This window comes from Mangifera indica, chromosome 9 (genome assembly GCF_011075055.1).
Source record: "Mangifera indica cultivar Alphonso chromosome 9, CATAS_Mindica_2.1, whole genome shotgun sequence".
NCBI classification, from domain to species: Eukaryota; Viridiplantae; Streptophyta; class Magnoliopsida; order Sapindales; family Anacardiaceae; genus Mangifera; species Mangifera indica.
In genome coordinates this window covers 14724531-14745420 of record NC_058145.1, presented here as the reverse complement: position 1 = coordinate 14745420, position 20890 = coordinate 14724531, and the positions used below count along the sequence as shown (strand labels likewise).

The following is a 20890-nucleotide window of genomic DNA, read 5'->3' as shown; positions in this document are numbered from 1 at the left end:
TAAATTATATACTAAAAATATGTACGTAATGTTATATAATTTATCACATCAAAGTTTCATGTCTCCAATTACTTTAAATATGCTTATAGGCTTTTTATGGTTTTGGGCTTCTAGTTTATGCACAAAAGTCCATTTTCAGCACAGTAGAAAACCTGGGCAACTAACAGACCCGAAATACTAATGCTTGGTCTTAAGATTCTGCGACCAACTAAAAATACGATGCATGAAAAGGAAAGCAGCCTGGAGCATTCTTTTTCATATTTTATTTTACATTAATCAGAGCTCAAGATAACAACAAATTGAAGAACATAAACATACATCTTTTCAAATCTTACCCTCACAAGCACAGGGACATTAATAATCCCAACAATGGTTGAACATATTCATGTAACTATAAGAACAAAAATTATAGAAAATAAAACACCATATCAGATACATTTTGATAAAACACTTTGTCAAATAATTAAAATCATACTTTCTTCAATAAGTGACGCTTAACAATTTTTGGAGATGCCAATAGTAAAGCTTGCAAAAGCATTGGCTGTGGCTTTCATTTGAATACATGTTTCACAAGTCCTGGCATATGAGTGTTCATGAAGTAATCTTCCCAGTCGATGCACTTGGAATCGAAGTAAAATATGTTTGTCTCTACGGCACTGTCATCCCTTGCTGCCGTTAGCAACTTCACTGTGTTCTTGTCGTCAAAGCTATATTTATGCAAAACAACTAGTTAATTATATTTCTGATATGGCCACAGATCAAAATAATGAATTAAGCATATATACTTACATGCCATTGAAGAACAAGTATGGTCGATAAAGTTCCACTAATCGCATCACGAATTTTATCTTCCTACTGAGATCACTGTGGATCCCCTTAAAGTACTGGCAGAATGCTGTATTTACCAATTCTAATCCCTGTAAACGGTGTTCAACCAAGTTCAAATCAAGACTTTTCACTAAAATTGAAGGGAAGAAGTTATCAGATAGAGGCTTAGTTTAATACCTTAAGCGGCAGCATGTAACGAATGGCCATGTATCTGTGGAAGCTAGCCATGCTGTTCATGACATTAACCTTGCCAACCTTAACAGGTTTTCCATCCTTGTTAATCCATGGTTTCTTAGTGAAATAACGGTAGCCGTAATCTTGAAGATCACTGTATCTCAGAGGGTTTCTTAAAGAGGATCCCACTTGATAAATCACATTACCAGATTGCTGCTGCCTTGCGTGAGCCACCATAGCCACAATTGTAGCATTCACCACCATGTCAGCCGGTATCTGCATAATAACCTTCAAATTTAGAAGCCCAAGAGCAAAGTATATATGCATGTGCATATACTACATGTAAATGCAGTTACATTGTCAAAATCACAGAGAAGAAAATAGGTTAAACTTATTACCGCATCAATAATTGAATTGAGGTCTCCAAGTAAGCAAGTTAATCTCCCTTTACCATAGCCAACAGCTAGGCTATCAATTGTCCTGTAAACAAAAGTAATAAACTATCATAAACCCCAATTTTTTTTCCTTAAAAAATTCCTTTTTACATGTCACCCATGCTGACACAAATGACACGTACATTTAAAAAAATATATATATTTATAATTTTATTGATACAAAAATACGATGACCTACCTTATGCCTTCAGCCCAGCCGGGGAATGGTTGTTTGTAAGTACTGGTTACGATGGTAGGGCGAATGGTGACCACAGACAGATTTTCTTTCAACTCATCTACAAGCATCTCTCCCATGGCTTTTGTGAGTACGTATGTGTTCGGCCATCCATACATCTTTGCTCTGATAATTTCAATTTGTCATTAATATGAAAATAAAACCCAAAATTATTTAAATTTACGATAAAATATCAACATCAATCCAATGTTATTTCCAAAATTTTTAATAGAAAAGTGGATCAATTTTTATACGTCACCATTCAATGTTATCTCAAATTAATTGTTTATCAAAAGCATATGCTTTGTCATTTTTGATCATTTATTGCTAGATATTTATTCATTGAAATTCAATCAAACGTAACAGGGCATTTTCTAGACGTTCATTGGTTGAGATATTCGAAAACATTTGTGAAGCTCCAGTGCTTGGCTGTGAGTCAATTTAAGTAATAAATGTTCTGATGGGACTTCGAGGCAATGGAAAAAAATGTGATAAAAATCTTTCGATAGATTAAGTGGTAATAAAAAAATAAAAAATAAAAGAGAGAATATGATATAATGATTATAAAATTTGATTATTAAATTCAGAATTTTACCTATTTTTAAGACTTTTAAACATTTTAATTAACCGTGCTAATAACAACTATAACAAAAGAGATGGTCCAATTCAGGTAATTTCTTGATTAAAAAAATTAATTATAACATGAGCGATTAAGACTTTTGTTTAAGATTTTGCTGTCACTATAATATTTTATTTCTAGTGTTAATATGTGGACGTCTGCAATTTTCACCTTATTGCTTGAACAGGTAACCAAACATACCAACTTCCACAACAATTAATTGATTTTCTAAGAAAATATTTAATAGAATTTCTCTTTTAAATAATTAATACGCTTCCATTTTATTATCAGCCCACCCTGGCCATCTTCTTGCATGAATAATGGGGGTTTTATCGTGTCAATAAATACCTATAACCTGATGGAATTATTCTTTTGTTCCTTATATGTGGAGATACAAATAGTCTTAGCTATAGGAAGATATGCATGTGCATGTATTCTGAAAATAATTTTAAAAAAACCTAATTTATGGAGATGAACAAATTTATGATTATGGGTATACTATCACTAACCTTTTGAGTCCCAAATCTTTCATGGCCAATTTAATTTCATCTTCGGATGCTCCCTCAGCTTGAAGTTCGTTAAGTTCTTGCTCCATCACTTTCTTCTCCACATCAATGTCCAATCCAAATGCACCATTAAGTGTCTCTCCCATACGATACGACTTCTCTAATATTAAACCTGGTGTTTCCCCACTTACATATGCTGAAAAAACATAATCAATTTCCTCTCATTAAGGCTGAAGTCTTTATCTGAGGTATTAGTGATTTTAAAATAAAAAATTATATTATTCAATCATAAATTATCACCCCAATTTGTACGTATAACTTTGTACAACATATTTTTATTCATAAATATATCACATTAATTAATGATTATATATTCTTACCCGTGGATACATGAACAAAGACCATTAACTTGTTACATTTCTTTGCGAAGTTCAAAACGTTCTTAGCTCCCAATGTGTTGATGCCAAGTGCAACATCATATCTGCATAAGAATTTGAATGAATTTCAGCTTTAATATTTGGAATAAATTGTTTAAATAATTGATGATTAGTTTACCTTTCATCAAAGTTGGTTGTCGCAGCTAAATTAATGACAACATCTAAGTTTTTCAACATCTCTTCTCTTAAATTAGAGTCCTTCAATCCCAAGTCCTCCAAAGAAATGTCTCCAGGGACGAGAGTGGTCTTTTCTGCTATAATCAAATTCAGATTTGTGCCACATTTTTCCTTTAGAACCCTAAACAAGTCCTTCGCTATCACCTGTAAATAAAAATGTTTATTGAGAAGGAGATGTATATATAACAATATTCAACATTTCTCTACGTGTATTTATGTTCCATAATGCGTATATACACATTTATACATACCTCATTGTGGAACCGATGAGTGGCCGCTTTAGCATCTGCAGCTCTCAAGAGAAGATACAGCTTCTTGACATTTGGTTGAACCCTCAAAACTTTCTCCAGAAAAACTGAATGCAACAAAACAATTAAGAAAACTAATCGGTACAGTATTAAAGGAAACTCAGAAAGAATTAAAGAAAAGAGAGACATGAAGAAGATGCATATACTCTTTGCTAAAAACCCAGTTGCACCAGTGACTAGAATGCTTTTATTTTCAAGAAACTGAAGAATACTTCCCAGCTCCATTGGAATAATATTAAACAATCACAGAGAAATGAATAACTTTAGCAGTAGAACTAAATGTTCCAGCGAAAAGATCTGGCACAATGGTCTAAGGAAAGTCTCGGATTTCAGTTGATATAGGAGAAGAGAGAGCATTTAAGAGGTTGAGTGCACGCTAACAGTTGGTCATTTATTTCCCTGGCGAACTGGTTGTCAGTTTTTTATTCTCTTTTTTAATTCAAACACACAACGCAACACAACACCACACCACACCACACCACCGATTTCTTGAATTAAATACTATACAGTTCACAAACTTAGAAATAAATTAACTCTAGAGTCAGTTTGCCTTTTTGCTGTATTATTGTTTGGGTGAGATGGTCACCTACACTGGCCAAGCTACATGTCAAACTCTTGGGTAGGATTCTTGACCTAACCTCTTCAGGTTCAGTTATTTACAGATGCTCTAGTGTAAGAACATAATATAAATAATATATTATTATGTAATTAAATAATTTTATATTAATGATAAAATAATACTTAATCACATGATAATATATTATTTATATATTCAATTATATACTTAAAAGTATATACAATATTGTTATCTGTTTTAATTTACTGCTGTTGTAACTGCCACATTGTTACGGGTTACTTCTTCGTGCACACCATTTAACAGTTTGACAAATTTCAAAAATATACTTTATAATATGTATATACGGTTTTTTTTAATTCGAATAATGAATTTTCGTAATAAAATAAAGAATATATTTTTTTAATGGTATAATATATACATAATGAAGGTGACTTGATTGAAAATTTGCAAAGAAAAGAGGGGTAACTTATTGTCTTCGAATTTTCAACGTAAAAAAAAGTTAATAGTTAAAAAATTTTAAAAGAACAGAAAATAGGGTTTTGAACATGTATAGACAAATTAATAATCTTAATTGCACAATACGAATGCTTTAATTAAAAGACAAATATAATTTTAAAATCAACTCACTGATTAATCACACTCTTAATGACATTAATAATATTATTTAACAATTTAATTTAAGTATGATAGACTTAATAGTGTCGCACATTCTAATTTTTTTTATTTTATTTTTGTTGTTTTTAATTGAGAACAATGAGATTAATTAACTTACATGATTTTATAATAAGTGGTTAAATAATTTTAAATTAAATATAAAATAATATATAATTGTATAATAAAATATTATATATTTATTTATTTGTATATATTAAAAATATATGTATAATATTGTTTCATAGGAATTTTGTTTTATTTTTCCAATAGATTAAAAAACTATTTTTCATCTATGTTTTAATACAATAACATATGCATATTGTATGTTAAAAAGCTCAGTTATAGTTAAGAATAAAATATTAATATAATAAAAATTTTAAAAAACTAAAGTTTTATTATATTTTACTTCTCAAGTTTAAAAATTTCACAATTTCTCCCATCTAAAATTTTCAAGTTTTAAAAAGTGATCATTTTACTTTTATATCCCTAAGTTTTCTTTCTCCCCCCACCAACGATGACAATCTCTGAAAACAAAACAAAAGAGTCAGTGCCATCTCTAGTTATCTCTGATGAAGAGATCTACTTCATATCTCTTCATTGGAGATGGTTTCAAGTGCAACAGTGAATGGTTTAAGGTGAAAAAAAGAAATCGTTGACATAAAAAATAATAGGTGAAAAAAAAATCTTATATTTGAAAAAAAATGATATTTTAAAATTAGAAAACTTTAGACAAAATAAAATTATTTATTTTTAAAATTTTAAAATATATATAATAAATTATATTTTTTAATATTATTAATAAAATAATAATTAACCAATACATTAAGACAGTTTTTTAAACGTCATCGATTTCATCAGAACATGGGTGGAAATAAGTCCTTTGGCCGTGCGGTACCGAAATATAGGTGTGTATAACCTTAATTTCAGATTCATTAATTGCTGCTGTCCTCGTCTGCCGACTTCTGACTTCTGAGCTCTGTGGCCTACACGTGCAATTATCTTCAATAGATTAACTATTCTTCAACACCAAACGTGCCTTTAACATTTTATCTTTAAGATACCGCGTTTGAAGTACAAATTAACAACAAAATTACTTGGAAGTTGGGACTTGGGAGAGCTACCGGCAGCCAGCCAGCCAGCCAGCCAGCCATCTGTTTGTGTTATTTGATGCTTTCTCTCTTTGTTTTTAGACCAAGGGGAGAGAGAGAGCATTGTTGTCTTGTCATCCATTGACACATGATATCTGAAAGTTTTCTTTGGTTTGCATACCCGTCCGATTGAGAAAATAAGCTTTTAACCAAAATGTATATATTTTGGAGATGATTGAGTGTAGCACCACCACTTTAAATTTTGTGTGATCAATATTTTAATTATTTTATAATTAATATGCCACCAGAATGATATAATCCCCTTTACATTGACTGTGGCCCTGTGTTGTGGTACAGTTTATCTAGTTGGCAAGATGACTATTAATCCAATGCCTGTAATCATAATCGAACGATATATCAGGGTAAAAATACGTGTCTATCCATATTGCATGGCTGGATTAGTGGTATGAATTGTCTATAGGTTCTCAGTATAAATTGTCTACGTATTTAGATAATACATTATATCGAGAAATATAAGACACGTATCGGACACTTGCCACAATGATGTGACATGCATTCACTGGGAAACTGAGAATTGTATTAATAAATGCATGCATAAATAAATTCACCCACCCTGACCTAAATGGCACCTATTCGTTCCTCCCCATTGGCCATGCTGTTGATGTACGGAAAGGCATGGGGAGCATGAGTTCGGCTAATTTCAGTTTTACTTTGTCACGTGCTGGAACGTCTCTTGTATTCTTAATACAATTACTTTAATATTCCGCGCCGCCACCCCCGCCCCCGCCCCCGACTCTAATTATGAAAAGAGTATTGTTAAAATCTTAAGATATAATTATTTTTATGATCGCAACCCTAACCTAGGGGCAAGTTTAATGTAATGATAATCGTACCAAGTTAGGCTTGGCTTGGTATAACCTATTTTTTTTAATCGAAAAATTTCACTTAAATCAAATTATTTTTTTGAGATTTAATTAATCACATCAAATAAAATATATTTCAAATTTAATAATCGGTTTTAAAATTAAATAAGTTAATAATTTGATCTTAATATTTTATCAGAAGATATTTGAATCTATATTCTTTTATATAAAAAGTTTCATATTTTATTACTCAAACTATCTCTTAATTTGATATCCCAGAGTCTCAAACCTAATATTTTTAGGCATGGACTCCTTAAGACATTCACTTAAATAAACCCTTCGAGATGTTATTAGTAGTCACAAAACGGTGGAGGTAGCAACATCTCCCTTTCACCTGACTCAAAAGTGTTTGACTAATACTTAATTCCTTTACTAAGAATAAGAATTAGGCGCCGAATGGCCGACGGCCTAATTTAGGGTCATTGTGGGCAAAGATGTCATAAGTTAGCTGCATATTTAAGTCATACATTGCATGTGGCAGAACTTCCAAAATTAATTCAGGAAGAAAAAGAAAAAAAAATTTCTCTTCTTCAATGTGGGGTTTAGCTTACTTATTTGACATTTTCACATTTCCTTTTGAGGCCGGCTGCTCAATTACTGGTGGAGGTTTCCCACATGGCGTATTTCATATTTTCACTATAAATGCTATGGTTTATCTTTCGTCGTCCTATTCCCATTATTAATCAAAATAATAAGAGGTGTAAATTGTTATAAAAATAAATTATATAAAAAGGGGAACATATCTCAACAAAGAAGAAGCTTTTGGTGGCTTACTATATAAGTTTGGACAGGACAAGTCTTAATGCATTCGCTTTTGTTATGTTTTACATGATCGACGCTATGAATATCCCTAAAGAATATTAGAATTAGTTGAGCAGTCTCTTTAGGGTTTTGGTAAGGTGGTCACCAGAAAGACCATTAATGCTGTAATAATCTTTTTAATTATACATCTTTTTGTCCATGGTTTCCCATCTTAGAATAATAATGTTTTTTTGTCTTTGAAGACACAAATGGAAGTTGATCTAATAGTTGTACCATCAATATGATTAGGATTAGATTCAAACTATCTTTATTCGAGTTTGAAAATAAGTTCAATTCGAATGAGTCTGAAACAACCTTAACTCAAATAAATTCGAACAAGAAAGTTTAATATTTTCAAGCTCAAAAATCGAGTTTTATAGGTGTTCGGTTTGCCAAGCTTGCAAGTTTAAAAAATTTTAATATGAATAAATTAAAACGTCATTTTGATCAATATGCATTAAAATAATGTCGTTTTAGTTATTTTTTTACTTGGCTCGAATTCAAACTCGAATTGAACTTAAGCTTAGCTCTTTTCAAGTGAGTCAAGTTTAAACAACTTAGAGATAAGTTTAACTCAGCTCAAATCTATCCCTAAATGCACCCAGAAAAAAAATTGTTGCCAAAAATAGGTTTTGAATATTATTGTAATCAGGCCTGGTCGATCGGCCAATTCACACTCAATAATTTGCCCTTTGAGAATTTTAAAATGAGGAAGACCTTGAGGAAGCTTTTGTCAATGTCAGTTTCTTAGAACATTGGTGAACAATCTTGTTCATCAAGTCTATTATAAACAATACGGACATATTAAAGAAGGAAAAAAGTTCGGAAGGTGTAGTTGACACAGCAAGTGGACCATGTGCGATTGGTCATATTAAAGGAGAAAAAAATGTTTGGAAGGTGTGTTTGATATAGCAATTGACCAAGTGTTGAAAACTTGGTGGTCAATTTCTTTGGACATAAAGGTGGACAATCAATTTCATCCATTGAAATCACCCATAATTTGCTTTGTTCAGATGGAAGAGTTGAGGTCTATTATAAAATATTAATGGTAAATCAAGTTTCGTTTAAGTTATGAGATTATAGAGACAAGAAGACGAATAAAAAGGGATGATTCAAAGAGCTTGAGCAAGTCAATATCAAATTAGGAGACAATTTCTTATCACAAGGGCCCTGACTTATATAGCTTCTCTTATGGTCGAAAAATAAGTAATGTTATATATACACATTTTTTATATATAATTTGGGTATACAAATTATATATTATCATGTGATTAAATATTATTTTATTTTTAATTCAAAATTATCTAATTACATAATTATATATTATCTGTATACCTAAATTATATATAAAAAATATGTCTATATAATTTTATTAGTAAAAAAATATACCTTGAATCCAGCTTTTGTGTCATGCTAAATAGTTTTTAACCTAACTAAACTTTGTTATGAACATAAAAAATCAAACATAAATAAAAAGGTGAATCACCCTTTTGCCTTTAAGATTTTGTTGACAAGTAGAAGAAAGTAAAATATAAATAATAAAATTATATGTTCATATTTTTTAATATATAAATAAGTATATAGATAATGTGTCGTTATGAGATTGGGTGATTTTGAATTAATAATAAAATAATATTCTATCAAATTTTGACATATTATCTATATATTTATTTGTACACTTAAAAGTGTATACACATAAAATTATTTAAACATAGACAGTACGGTCCCATAAAAAATAATTTCTGTAGCTTGAGATTAGTTTGCACATAAGCCAAAACATACAAGTCATCACAGAAAATAAAGGCGACAAATTGTTTGATTCTTCATTCTGAAGATTAATTTCCTTGAGCACAAGTTATATTTGTTAAATATATAAAATGGAAGACACGATTCGAAGATCCCATCACTTTCTTCCACAAGTTATTATTACATAATAGTCCAAGAAACCCTAGATTATATTGTTTATGAAGAGAGACTAGTGTTGAGGATTAAGTTCACCTGTTTTAGAAGAACAATTAATTGTTTATGAATGAATGTTCACTACTACGTTTCATTCTTAAGTCCCTTCGTTTATAGGATTCATCTATTATTATTATTATTTTGTAATGAATAATCCCATTTAAGCTATCTCTTTAAGAGAAGGATTCATTTATTATTCATGAATTATCAGCAAAAATTCACAAAGTTATTCTGTCAGGATCAAGAAATATTGAGAGTCAAGTTTTCCTGGTTTAGATGGTTCCATTTACTGTTTATGAGTATCAGAAAATGTTTACAAAAGTTGAGCTACTGTACCAACCAAGAAATAGTTTAGCATACTAGTAACAAAAAAAATTATGTATACCTAATTTTAAGTATTCAATTTGATACTTAAATTATGTGTTATTATGTTATTAGATAATTTTAAATTAAAAATAAAATAACACTTAATCACTTCAATATCCAATTGAATATTTAAAATCAAGTATACATAATATTACTCTAATAGTAATTATTTGGTGTTCATAAATAATAAAATTATATGTACATATTTTTTATACATGATTTGGGTATATAGATGATGTATCGTCATATGATTCGATGATATTGAATTAAAAATAAAGTAATATTCAATCGCATGATAATATATTATCTATGTGTCTAAATTATATACTCTATATATATATATATATATATATATATATATATATATATATATATATATATATATTACTCTTTGATAAGTATGATGTATACACCAAAAATAGTTGGTTTACAGCTATGAACTTAAATCCGACGCAAAAAATAAGGCCGTTTTTGGCATCAGAGCCAAACATCAGAATGAATTTCAAGGTCTAAAGTTTAATTATTATCATCTAAACTGCGCATATTCTTCTCAAAGTTTAGAAATGGACCCAATTTAATTAGCTTTTTTTTTTTATAAATATTTCTAAAAATTCTTTCTATGAATGTTGGAGTAATTTTTATGGAAGAGTTGAAAGCAAGAAGATTTTGAGTTTTTTTCTTCTTTCCTAAATATTTTGGAATAGATTTCATGTATGAGTAAAAAATCCTTAATTGGTGGCAGGATCAGGTACATGACCAATCACATCCAACATCCTGTAAAAGAGATTCAAAGGTAACTTGAATGAAAAAGAACGAAAATCACACTATTATTTGCAGTATATAATTAGATTATTTTAAATGAGAAAAGTAAAATACGTATATACACGTAGTTTAATTGTATCATCATACCTACCTTCAAGCCAGACAAATACTCTCCTAATCAAACAAAATCTCTCCAAATACACGTATAATTTCCTACACCATAAACAAATTCTAATTTCCAAGATTATGTGCACAAAAATGATGCAGCCAGAGAAATCACACTTAAACATCACAAAATTATAGAATGCTGGCAGTCAGTTTTTATATGTAGCATGCCATGTACATATGATACAGGCATGTTTAACTGTCGAAAATGAAGATAGCCAAGGGGCCAAGCAAGAAGATGTTAGCTATAGATTTCCCACAAAAGAAGACAACCCAAATGGGTAACAAATTCACAAGTTTAAGTGAAATATGGCCCAACTTATCCACTAATCTAATTCACTTTATGCTTAAAATTTTTACAGGAAATAACATCCATCACATTGGTTACACAAACTATAAACGGGCAGATATTGAAAATTTGTCAACTAAAGGAGGGAAATTCTCTGTTACATTCCAAGGTGAAGCTTCAATGAGCTAACGAGAGAAAACAAAGCTTTTTAAACTGAAAAAGCTTTTTTACTGCACATACTAGGAGGATGGATTTCATGCAAAATAACCAAAAACCAAAAGATATCCACTTCACTCTTCAGCAGCACCATGAGTAAGCAAGCTCTTATCCTAAAAAATTGCCTTTGATGTTTATCATCCCAGAGATGCAAATTCAGGAACCAGAATCTTGTGCAGCTGGTGCCAGATTACCTTGATCTGGCATGGGTTCCAGATTTACTTGTTCTGTCACTGGCAAAACTATATTCAAATTATCTGTTGAAAAAGATGCAGAGTCCTTCACATCTATAGCCAATGTAGTGGAGTCCTTTTGATCAGTTGTAGGGGAGGCAGAATCCATCTGATCAGTTGGTAGTGGGACAGGGTACATCTGGTCATTTCTTTGTGGGGCAGGGTGGTCAGTTGCTGACGGGGTAGAGTCCATTTGGCCAGTTCCTGGCATGATGGTATCCGTTTGGTCAGTTGCTAGAGCAGCATTGTCCATTTGGTCAGTTGCTGGTGGTGGGGTGGAGTCCATTTGATCATTTGCTGTAGAGGCAGAGTCCATTCGATCAGTTGCTGGTGGGGTAGAATTCATTTGATCAGCAGCCAGTTGGGCAGAATTCATTTTATCAGTAGCCAGTGGGGCAGAGTCTGTTTGATCAGTTGCTAATGTGGATCTAGGGGGAGATGCAGGATCTTGTTGGTCTACATTAATTTCGGTACTTTCATATTCAGACAAGAGATCCATAAACTCATTGAGCAACCGCTGGACTTTTCTATTTGATGCCATTGCAGGAAGAATATCTTCTCTTAAAAGTTTGTGCTTTCTCATTCCCTGAAGAGGTCCAAACAAGTTAAGGATAGTTTCAAAACATTCAAACCACAAGAACATGATTTTCTGTGTTTAAGAGCTTGTCATCTTAAATAATGTATTATCACATACAAAATTGTATTTTCATAAAGCCACATAAAAGCCTGCATAAATTTCAGACTCATCAAATCAACCAATAGAGATTTGAAAACATTAGCGAAATTGCAAGAATTACAACAGAATTTGAAGTGGTCTTGAGGATCATGTAGAAGATATCAAGCTATTATCCCTCTATAAAGGATTGTGGCAAGATATGAATAAGCATGCATATGTGTTGTATATGTATATCTATTCATATATATGTGTGCACGTGTGAGTACAAATAGTAACAAATGAATGCACAAAGCATCTCATATGTATAATTCCAAAACAAATCCTCTTTCAAAAATATGTTAATAAGCTGCTATCTGCTAAGAAAGTGTGTATTCTAATATTCACTAAATTTATATGGCATTTAAAAGCGCACAAAGCATCAATCTCAAATGTATTATTCCAAAACAAATCTTCAAAAATTTATTTATGGTGCTATGTGCTAAGAAAATATGTATTTCAATATTCATTGAATGTATATTGCACTTTTAAAAGTGTACAAAAAGCCTTACAAGTACACAGGGTTCCCATGCTGGATTCTTTAGATCTGCAGATGTGGCTTCAACCATCCCAGTTGGAGGTCCAAGAAAACTTTCGCACACTTCTCGTAAACGAGACTCATCTGCTTCTCTGCAATTAAACATATGCAAATGTTACATTGCACTGCTTGATGATAATGATGACAATAAAAAGGCACCATGATTAGCAACATAATAGCGGAAACCCAATCTACTCCCAATAATAAATATTATGCATCTGGAATGTGAAAGAAAAACAAAAAAAGAATAAACATGGATAGAACCTTGCTAGGAAGCGGATGTAGGAAAGGAGGCACTGGCGATATTCATTGGGAGATCTCAAAGCCAACGAAGATGCCAACTGAGATTCCAAATGAGCACGTGTCTGCACTCCATCATCAGTTACCCTGTGACAAAGATATGAGATCTTATCAAGCTACAGAAGCAAGATACTTACAACATGATAACATCTCAAGAATTAATTGAAGTAGATAATGTCCATAATGATGACCCTGCACATGCACAAGCATATGCGCAAATATTCCGTCAAAAGAAAATTCTTGGGCCATGTTTGTTCTATGAGCTGAAAATAATGTACAAAAACTTAAATTCAATTAAAATATCAGAGTTGTATCTCAATATTTTTAATATCTACAAATGTGTTGAATATATTATTTTAAAATTATCTGCAAAAACCAAAAAAAAAAAAAAAAGAGATTTTATTTATTTATTTTACATTAACTTTTAGGAATCCTAAAAGTATTGTAGAAAACATTCCATATAATTCCATTGCTTCAAAACAAAAAACTATATCTAAATTTTACATTAACAAGCACTTAAAATTTTTCAGAACATCTAAGAATTCTTAAAAAAATTTCAGATGTAGAAAAGGGTCAAATCATAAAAAACCTGCTCCAGCCGGGCTTTCTCGCTAAATATTTCCTAACATCCACCTGCAATGTAGCCAGCTCACCACTCTGAACTGAGCCGAAATTCCAGGAGCTAGCAAAATTTGATGCCGGGAAGCAATCATCAGCAACCCTCAGCCAACACATGAGACTTGTGTCAAAAAGGAAGGCATGGCGTGTGGCCAGAATGACAAGGGGAAAACCTGATTTTGATAACTTGACAGATATGACTTTGATTGTACCTGAAAAGGAGATGAAGGGCAGAGACATCCAATTAAAACATAGTTGTCAGGCAATACACTCCAAACAATAACACTTCATTATGGATTATGAGCAACTATCATATCAAAAATTTTTATTCCAACACAGGCTCAAATTTACAGACTACCTGCTCCTTTAGCAGATGGATTCAGGTCTGTAGTGATTAGAGATGCCAATGAGTCATGCAGGAGACACTTCCTGTTGAAGAGATCCCATACATACAAGGATCCCTTCCTTGTGACAAGTAACAATTTCCAACTCTCATCACAGTCAATGAATGTGACACTAGATCCCAGCATCATGGCTGGCATAGCTCGTCTTCCGCATTTAGTGTAGACCTTCTCAACATAAACAAAAAGACTATCATGTTAAATCTCTAAACTCTTGTTGTCAACTTATGGAAGCAATATGTATAATTATTCTCACATAAAATTTAATGTCTGCACATCCATTAAAACGGTAGAAAAGGAAAAAGGACAAAAGACAGACTATAAGACAGCCATTGTGATCTTGACAGGGTTATCAGAATCAATTAATCAAGTCAGAGGCCAAGTACTAGGTACTATTTGATGTACCTGAAAAGGAAAGGGAAAAGGAAAAGAAAATAAAATCTATTATGGTCATCAAAAACAAATTTGGCATCCTAAGTATACATTTTAACAGAGTGTTAGATCCCAGGGTGGTTAAAGTGTATCACCACTGGAAAAACAAATATTGGAGTAGTAGCACAACAACGATTGAGGATCACTTTGAAAAGGAGGGACACATGGCTAGAGAGGGCTTGGGAAATAGAGGGATAAAAAGGGGAGGTCTCTAGCTCCTCGAATTGTCAGAATTATCCTGTTTTCTTTTTGAGTATATTCCTCATGTAAATCTAGTTATAGCAGTGGATTTGAATAAGTTGTTATCCTGCTTAGTCCATAAATAAAGCTAGATTATCAGAGGTTAATTTATGGTTGCTTGCTAGTGTTTTGTTGTGTTGTGTGAGTAAATTTCTGCAGGTTAGCTTGGCTGTTGCAGTGTCTGCTGATTGCATGAGTTCCAGCTTGGTTGTGGCAGTATTTGGCTGAGTTGTAAGGGAGGTTTCTATCAGAGGGTTTAAAAATTAAGTTGGAAAATATCAAATTTTATACATTTATTGTAATTTGGAAGTAATCAATCCAAAATCCATAGGCAACACAAGAGGTATTGTATTTTTAGGGAGGAAAGGTTTGCAACTTGAGTAATACTAGTTCGCATCTGAACAATACTTTCTTCCAGAACTGGAACTTTAATCATTTCTGAAATCTTAATGCATTCACAACCACACTTCTCATTATAGAGACCTGAAATCTGAGCTTCTAACAGGAATGCTCAAAGGCACCAAATCAACCTTCTACATAAAAAAACAATCACTCAAAGTCCTGCACTATAATTACCTCATCAAGCTTAAGCACCATGATGAACTACAACAATTAATTCATCAATGTGCTCATGAAAAGTCCCATGCCCCCACTAGCCAAGTTAATAATCATTATCACTGGAATCATAAGAAATGTGACAGGGAACAACACAAAGTGAGACTAAATTATATGGTAAGTGGATAACTTAAGCTATTGTTATTATGACATGAAACTAGCTAAATAAAACCATAAAGTGATGGGAAAGGTCATACATGACTGTAAAAGTAATAAAATTAAGGTTCAAAGTCCTCCAAAACTAGGAATATGCTAGTCTCCCATATATAAAATATTTGCAAGCCAAAATAAAATTATTACTTAGCTAGAACATCTCTCATAACATTTTCCACATTGTTGAAAGCTAGATGCAAATGAGGTGTGTAATGCATAGCTAGAAAAACTAAATGCTAAATAAGTAATAATATATTGGATATGTTACCAGGTTAGAAGGGTCAGAAACCCCTAAATGTTATACATCTTCAATGAATAGGAACTGTGGAGATAAAATTTGTCTATGAATTTGAATTACAAATTAGGATGCACAGAGGAAATCGAAATGACTACTTAAAACTAGCCTCCAAATGCAAATCTACATTCATTTTTTATTTTCCTCATCGTAATATGGAAACAAAGATGAATTTCTGGCTCAAATTAGCAGATTCAATCTCAGCGTACAATACATCAGCAGCAAGAAATCTCTCAACTATTTCAATATAGTCTAGCATATGAGAATGTTCATACAGAAATATAAAATAAATATGTAACTCTTAATTGAGAATGGCCCCTACCTCTCCCATATATCTTATTAATGTCAAGTTGTGCAGCAATTGATTAATTTGGCAATCTCATACTAAAATTACAATGAATTGTTTCTTAAGAGTTTCATCTACACATGCACGTTTGAATGTTTGACCAACTTTAGAATTCTAAACAATGGCAGAACCATTATTCAGAAGATACACATTACTTTTTTAATCTAAATATACATTGGATTCATAGTATTCAATCTAAATTCATAAAGATACTAGACATAAAAACTGTAGATACCTTGGGGAAAATCACAAATCAGAATTTTATATAGAAGTGATGAAAACCAAAGTCAGCCAAGATAAATTTTCACAACAGCGATGTGAGCTGAGTACCAAACCAAAGTATTATGACCTAACTTTATTGAGAGAGCTTCTTTAAATTTTATGACAATGCCCATTTTAGGCAGAGATTTACAAAATTTAACAAGCAAAGGTAGGATTAGTTCTTTTTAACTTACCTGAAGGCAACCATCTTCACACCCAACAGCCCAGAAGTTAGCATTTCCAGCTAAAACAGTGACTTTCCCAGCAATCCTGTCAGACCAAAGAGTTTGGGTTCCTCTTATGCAAACAATTTCTGTTTCTTTCATCATACATGTACTCCCCATTCCAACAATTTCATTTACAGCACGCTCTCGAGGGCGAGCTTCCAAGCAAACTGGTATAGTATCCACCACTTCTTTCTTGTCACATACCCTGATAGAAAGAGTTGCACTGCTAGCAGCCAAAGAACCAGAAGCCTTCACACTCCCAGACTGTTCCACATTAGCACTTCCATCTCCACTTGCAGATACTAGAACCTTCTCAATAATCAGGCTCTCAGTAACAGTAGCCCTGGCAGTAACTCCACTACGCTCCTTTATGTCAGAGCCTCTACCTAGTGTTCCCCTCAAAACTTCACTTGTACCACCAGCAGCTGGAACCACCCCATTATCCTTTCTGTTATCACATGGCACAGGAGGGAACTCAAGCGTATGAGATGTCATACCACCACTAATATTTTCCTGCTGAACAGGCACTCCCACTGCTTCTGGAATGATCCTTTTTCTGCCATCAGGGCGTCTGTATTCTCTCTGTTTTACTGGACTGGAAATCCGGCCTGAAGTTGCCACTTTATTTAACCCACCATCACCAGCAGCCGCCCCACTTTTCTTTCCATCATCAACTTGAGATTCAGAAGTCTTTGTAGTAACCTCTACACTGACAATAGACTTTGAAGGTGTCTGAATTGGCTGAACATCTGAAACCACTTTTTTAGTTGTGTTTTGCTTAGCTGAGGCTGCTTCAAGCAATAACTGTGCTGGACTCTCTACTAGATTTGTCTGTCGACCTCTTACATCACCATAACGATTCCGCTTTAACTCATCAAGTTCAGTATCACTCAGTCTATGACCCAGTTCTTTTGCCTCAAAGTGGAAAGTAGCAACTGTTCCATCTAAGGAGCAGGCAAAAAGTGAATACCCATCAGGACTCCTGTTTCAAGAATTTGGAAATGAACTGTTTATGAGAAGGTAAAAAGAGACACTAGGCACAAAAAGGTAAATCTCAAAATTGAAATAGAAGATACAGATCAATAACCTAATGTTATCTCGTGCCAGAAAAATCTTATTTACCAGGATAAATCCACAACACTTTGAGAAAAAAAATGCTTGGCTACGAAGAGAGGGCGAGGACTTGCTGTTGTCCATACAGTAATAGTGCGATCCTGACTTCCAATTGCAATAACATTATATGGCTGCGATTCTTTCCCTCCAATCTTAGATGTTCCATTTGTCCACCCAACGGTTGCAGCTTTCACTTCCTGTGAATTCCAAGAATTCCTCCTGAACATTGAATGATTATACTTCACCACTATAATAGGGGCATTGTGTCCTAGAAAGTCAAATGTTGCTGCCCAATCCCCTCTCTCTAGAACAGGTGCAGAATGCCTTGGCTTCTGGAAACCATGAGTGGTTGTTATGAAATGGCCACAGGGAGACCATCCAAGCCTTCTAAAAAATGTAGATCCAAGCTGAAAAGGACACACTCCCATTAGAAACAAAACCAAAACTCAGACAGAAAGAAAATTGGACAATCAAGAACATACTGATTTTGTCCAGTGGCCATCCGTTCTGTGAGCAAGACTCCAGTCGCTTGTTTTCCATATAATAACAGTCTTATCATCAGATTGACTTGCTATGAAGGAACCAATGGGATCCCAAGCAACTCCTTTAACCAGGCTTGAATGACCCCTAAGAACAGCTGTACAAATGCCATTGCTCATATTCCATATGTGGATGGTGTTGTCTAAACTTCCACTAGCCAATGTTGAGTCATCAGGAGACCAATTAAGATCCACCTACTTTAAGCATGGAAATATATTTCCCCAGTTAGACAGTACCAGAGGGGCTATCAGCAAATAACAACGCAAATTATAACATTCAAGCAACAAGTTAAGCTAAATCTTGCATTTCCATTTCTTTACATAGTTTTTTTTTTCCCCTCTCTTTATATACAAGAACCACTATTTTTATCACAAAGAATTCATTACTGGAAAAACATGTAAGCATAATTCAAAAACAGGACAATGGACAATTTTGATCTTATTTGAAGTTGAAACATCTCCAAAATAGAATCAATTTAATTACCACATCGGCAGTGTGACCTCTCAAAGTTATTGCAACTTTCCAATTCTCAATATCTGGGGGCTCCCCACTACCAAACTCAGTAGTTCCAGAACCAGGTTTCCTCTCATGAACCAAAATCATCTGATCATCAGACCCCGACGCAATATACCGACCATGCTTAGCCCACCTAACACAGTTGACTGACCCAAAATGATCATGGAGGGTAGCAAGAAGCCTCTGTGTTGATTCATCATTTTCCAAACTCCTGCCAACAGACTTAAAGTTCCAAATTCGAACCTGCAAGTAATGAACAATTAAAAGCTTTATATGTATGGCAAATGCTCGGCAAATCAAAGCCATTGAAGCAATACAGAGAAAATTTACATTGAAAGCCTTCTGGAATCATGGATGAGAGTAGAATCCAGTTTCTATTGATAAAGTAGAAAATTCCCACTAAAAAACCATAGCTCCATACAGTTGCAAGTTCTAAAGATTCTATGTTGCTAAAATGTTTCTGCAATATGTTAAAATTTAAAAACTGAACCATGAATATGAACACCTGATTCAACTGACATTATATCCATCTCTACCTACAATGTTAATTTTATACTGGCTGTAGTAAGTAGTAGTGCAGATTATGAATAAACATTGCTACACAAAATTGATACAATAGAGTGACAGATCTTCAAAAATTTTAAAACAGAAGAAACACATAAAAATTAACACATTCCACTCAAATGAATCCATAACAATATCAATGAAGAAACAATAATCTGCAGCATAGCTTCTAGCAATATCTAATTACAAAACTACAGCAGAAAGAGAACTACTGGGATAACGCTTCACTTAGAACATTCGCAGAGCTGAATAAGTAAAGAAAAGAGAACAAAAGTTTGAATAGTAAACCCAATTTTCAGTTTAAAAACATCTATTCTGCTCAGCATTCACGTTGTGCAGGTCACTGGGAACCAAATAGAACAAGAAGAGCAATGAGAAAAAGCAAATATACCTTGTGGTCACCTCCACCAGTAGCAAACCTGAGCCCACCAGGTTGAATATCAATGGAGAAAATTTGCATTCCCACATGCCTAACCCAACTAGGTTTCTCCGCAATCATCTTCCGTTTCTCTTGAAAAACCAATTCAACCAGCTTCCTTTAAGCACTTTCTTCAAAACTCACCAAAAGAGTACACAAGTTCATAACTTTCCTGTATAAAGGACAAAAATGGATCAATGACGATATACCCAACTACATGAAAGAAGACAGAGTATTAGAAAAGCAGCAAACTTTACCTCTTTATCTCGAATCCCAGTTACCCAGTATGCGAATTAAGAGTTTTGCCCAAAAAAGAAAAACGTCTGAGGTTTAATGGATATCCAAATTGCCACAAGAAAGCCCTCAATTGAATTTTTAAAAAAAAAAGTTAAACCCTAATTAGGGTTAAGGAGGGAGAAAGATCTAGTTTATTTAACGGTCAAAATCTATCATCTCTTCTTCCAAGTCGTAGAAGATCAAATTGAATATAAAATAAAATAAAATAATCACAGACAAAATATTAAAAGTAAAAACAAAAAAGAAAAGTAGAAAAGAAAATTTTCTGGTTATTAATTAATTAATTAATTTGAGAGGGGCAAAAGTAAAAACAAATAGGGGTAGGGTTACAAGTTAAAGAAGAATTGGATTAGAGAAGTATGAAAAGGACAAAAAGAGTTTGTTAGGTTAGATTGAAATGATGAAGTTGTGTTTAGGGACTAATATTATTATATTTTCTTTTTTTGGCAACGGGGATGTTGAAAATCATAATGTTAAGGTTTTGAAAACAAGCTTTCCTAGATTTAGACCCATTAACATTAAAGCACCCATT

At 33.0% G+C, this 20890-nt stretch overlaps 2 protein-coding genes across 3 annotated transcripts; both read right to left on the bottom strand.

Moving 5' to 3' along the window:
• Window positions 1–224: 224 nt before the first annotated feature.
• On the bottom strand, window positions 225–4099 carry LOC123226160 (fatty acyl-CoA reductase 3-like). The gene is made up of 10 exons (XM_044650663.1): window positions 3865–4099; window positions 3662–3765; window positions 3352–3554; window positions 3177–3277; window positions 2800–2992; window positions 1636–1797; window positions 1401–1482; window positions 1006–1278; window positions 790–917; window positions 225–707 (listed from the first exon to the last, which is right to left on the bottom strand). Exons 1-10 carry the CDS (start codon window positions 3941–3943, stop codon window positions 551–553), a joined length of 1482 nt encoding a protein of 493 aa, XP_044506598.1. The 5' UTR covers window positions 3944–4099; the 3' UTR covers window positions 225–550.
• Window positions 4100–11331: 7232 nt separating this feature from the next.
• LOC123224720 (protein HIRA) lies at window positions 11332–20572 on the bottom strand. Of its 2 annotated transcripts, XM_044648417.1 has the most exons (11): window positions 20319–20572; window positions 20035–20233; window positions 19047–19322; window positions 18506–18757; window positions 18033–18430; window positions 16878–17892; window positions 14299–14509; window positions 13912–14152; window positions 13287–13409; window positions 12997–13114; window positions 11332–12358 (listed from the first exon to the last, which is right to left on the bottom strand). In XM_044648417.1, the coding sequence occupies exons 2-11, from the start codon at window positions 20140–20142 to the stop codon at window positions 11696–11698; spliced, it is 3405 nt and encodes a 1134-aa protein (XP_044504352.1). In that variant the 5' UTR covers window positions 20143–20233; window positions 20319–20572; the 3' UTR covers window positions 11332–11695. The 2 variants fall into 2 exon arrangements, with proteins under 2 accessions (XP_044504352.1, XP_044504354.1); XM_044648419.1 differs by lacking the exon at window positions 20319–20572 and having other exon boundaries at window positions 18506–18760; window positions 20035–20223.
• Between the last annotated feature and the right edge of the window lie 318 nt (window positions 20573–20890).

Coding starts and splice junctions, on each gene's coding strand:
- LOC123226160 (XM_044650663.1), bottom strand. CDS start 3,943: ATGGAGCTGGGAAGTATTCTTCAGTTTCTTGAAAATAAAAGCATTCTA. Junction 1,798..2,799: donor AAAGATTTGGGACTCAAAAG/GTTAGTGATAGT, acceptor TGAAATTATCAG/AGCAAAGATGTATGGATGGC. Junction 1,279..1,400: donor TCAATTCAATTATTGATGCG/GTAATAAGTTTA, acceptor GTTATTATGCAG/ATACCGGCTGACATGGTGGT.
- LOC123224720 (XM_044648417.1), bottom strand. CDS start 20,142: ATGATTGCGGAGAAACCTAGTTGGGTTAGGCATGTGGGAATGCAAATT. Junction 17,893..18,032: donor AGTGTTGTGGATTTATCCTG/GTAAATAAGATT, acceptor TTCTTGAAACAG/GAGTCCTGATGGGTATTCAC. Junction 12,359..12,996: donor CATGGGAACCCTGTGTACTT/GTAAGGCTTTTT, acceptor GGACCTCTTCAG/GGAATGAGAAAGCACAAACT.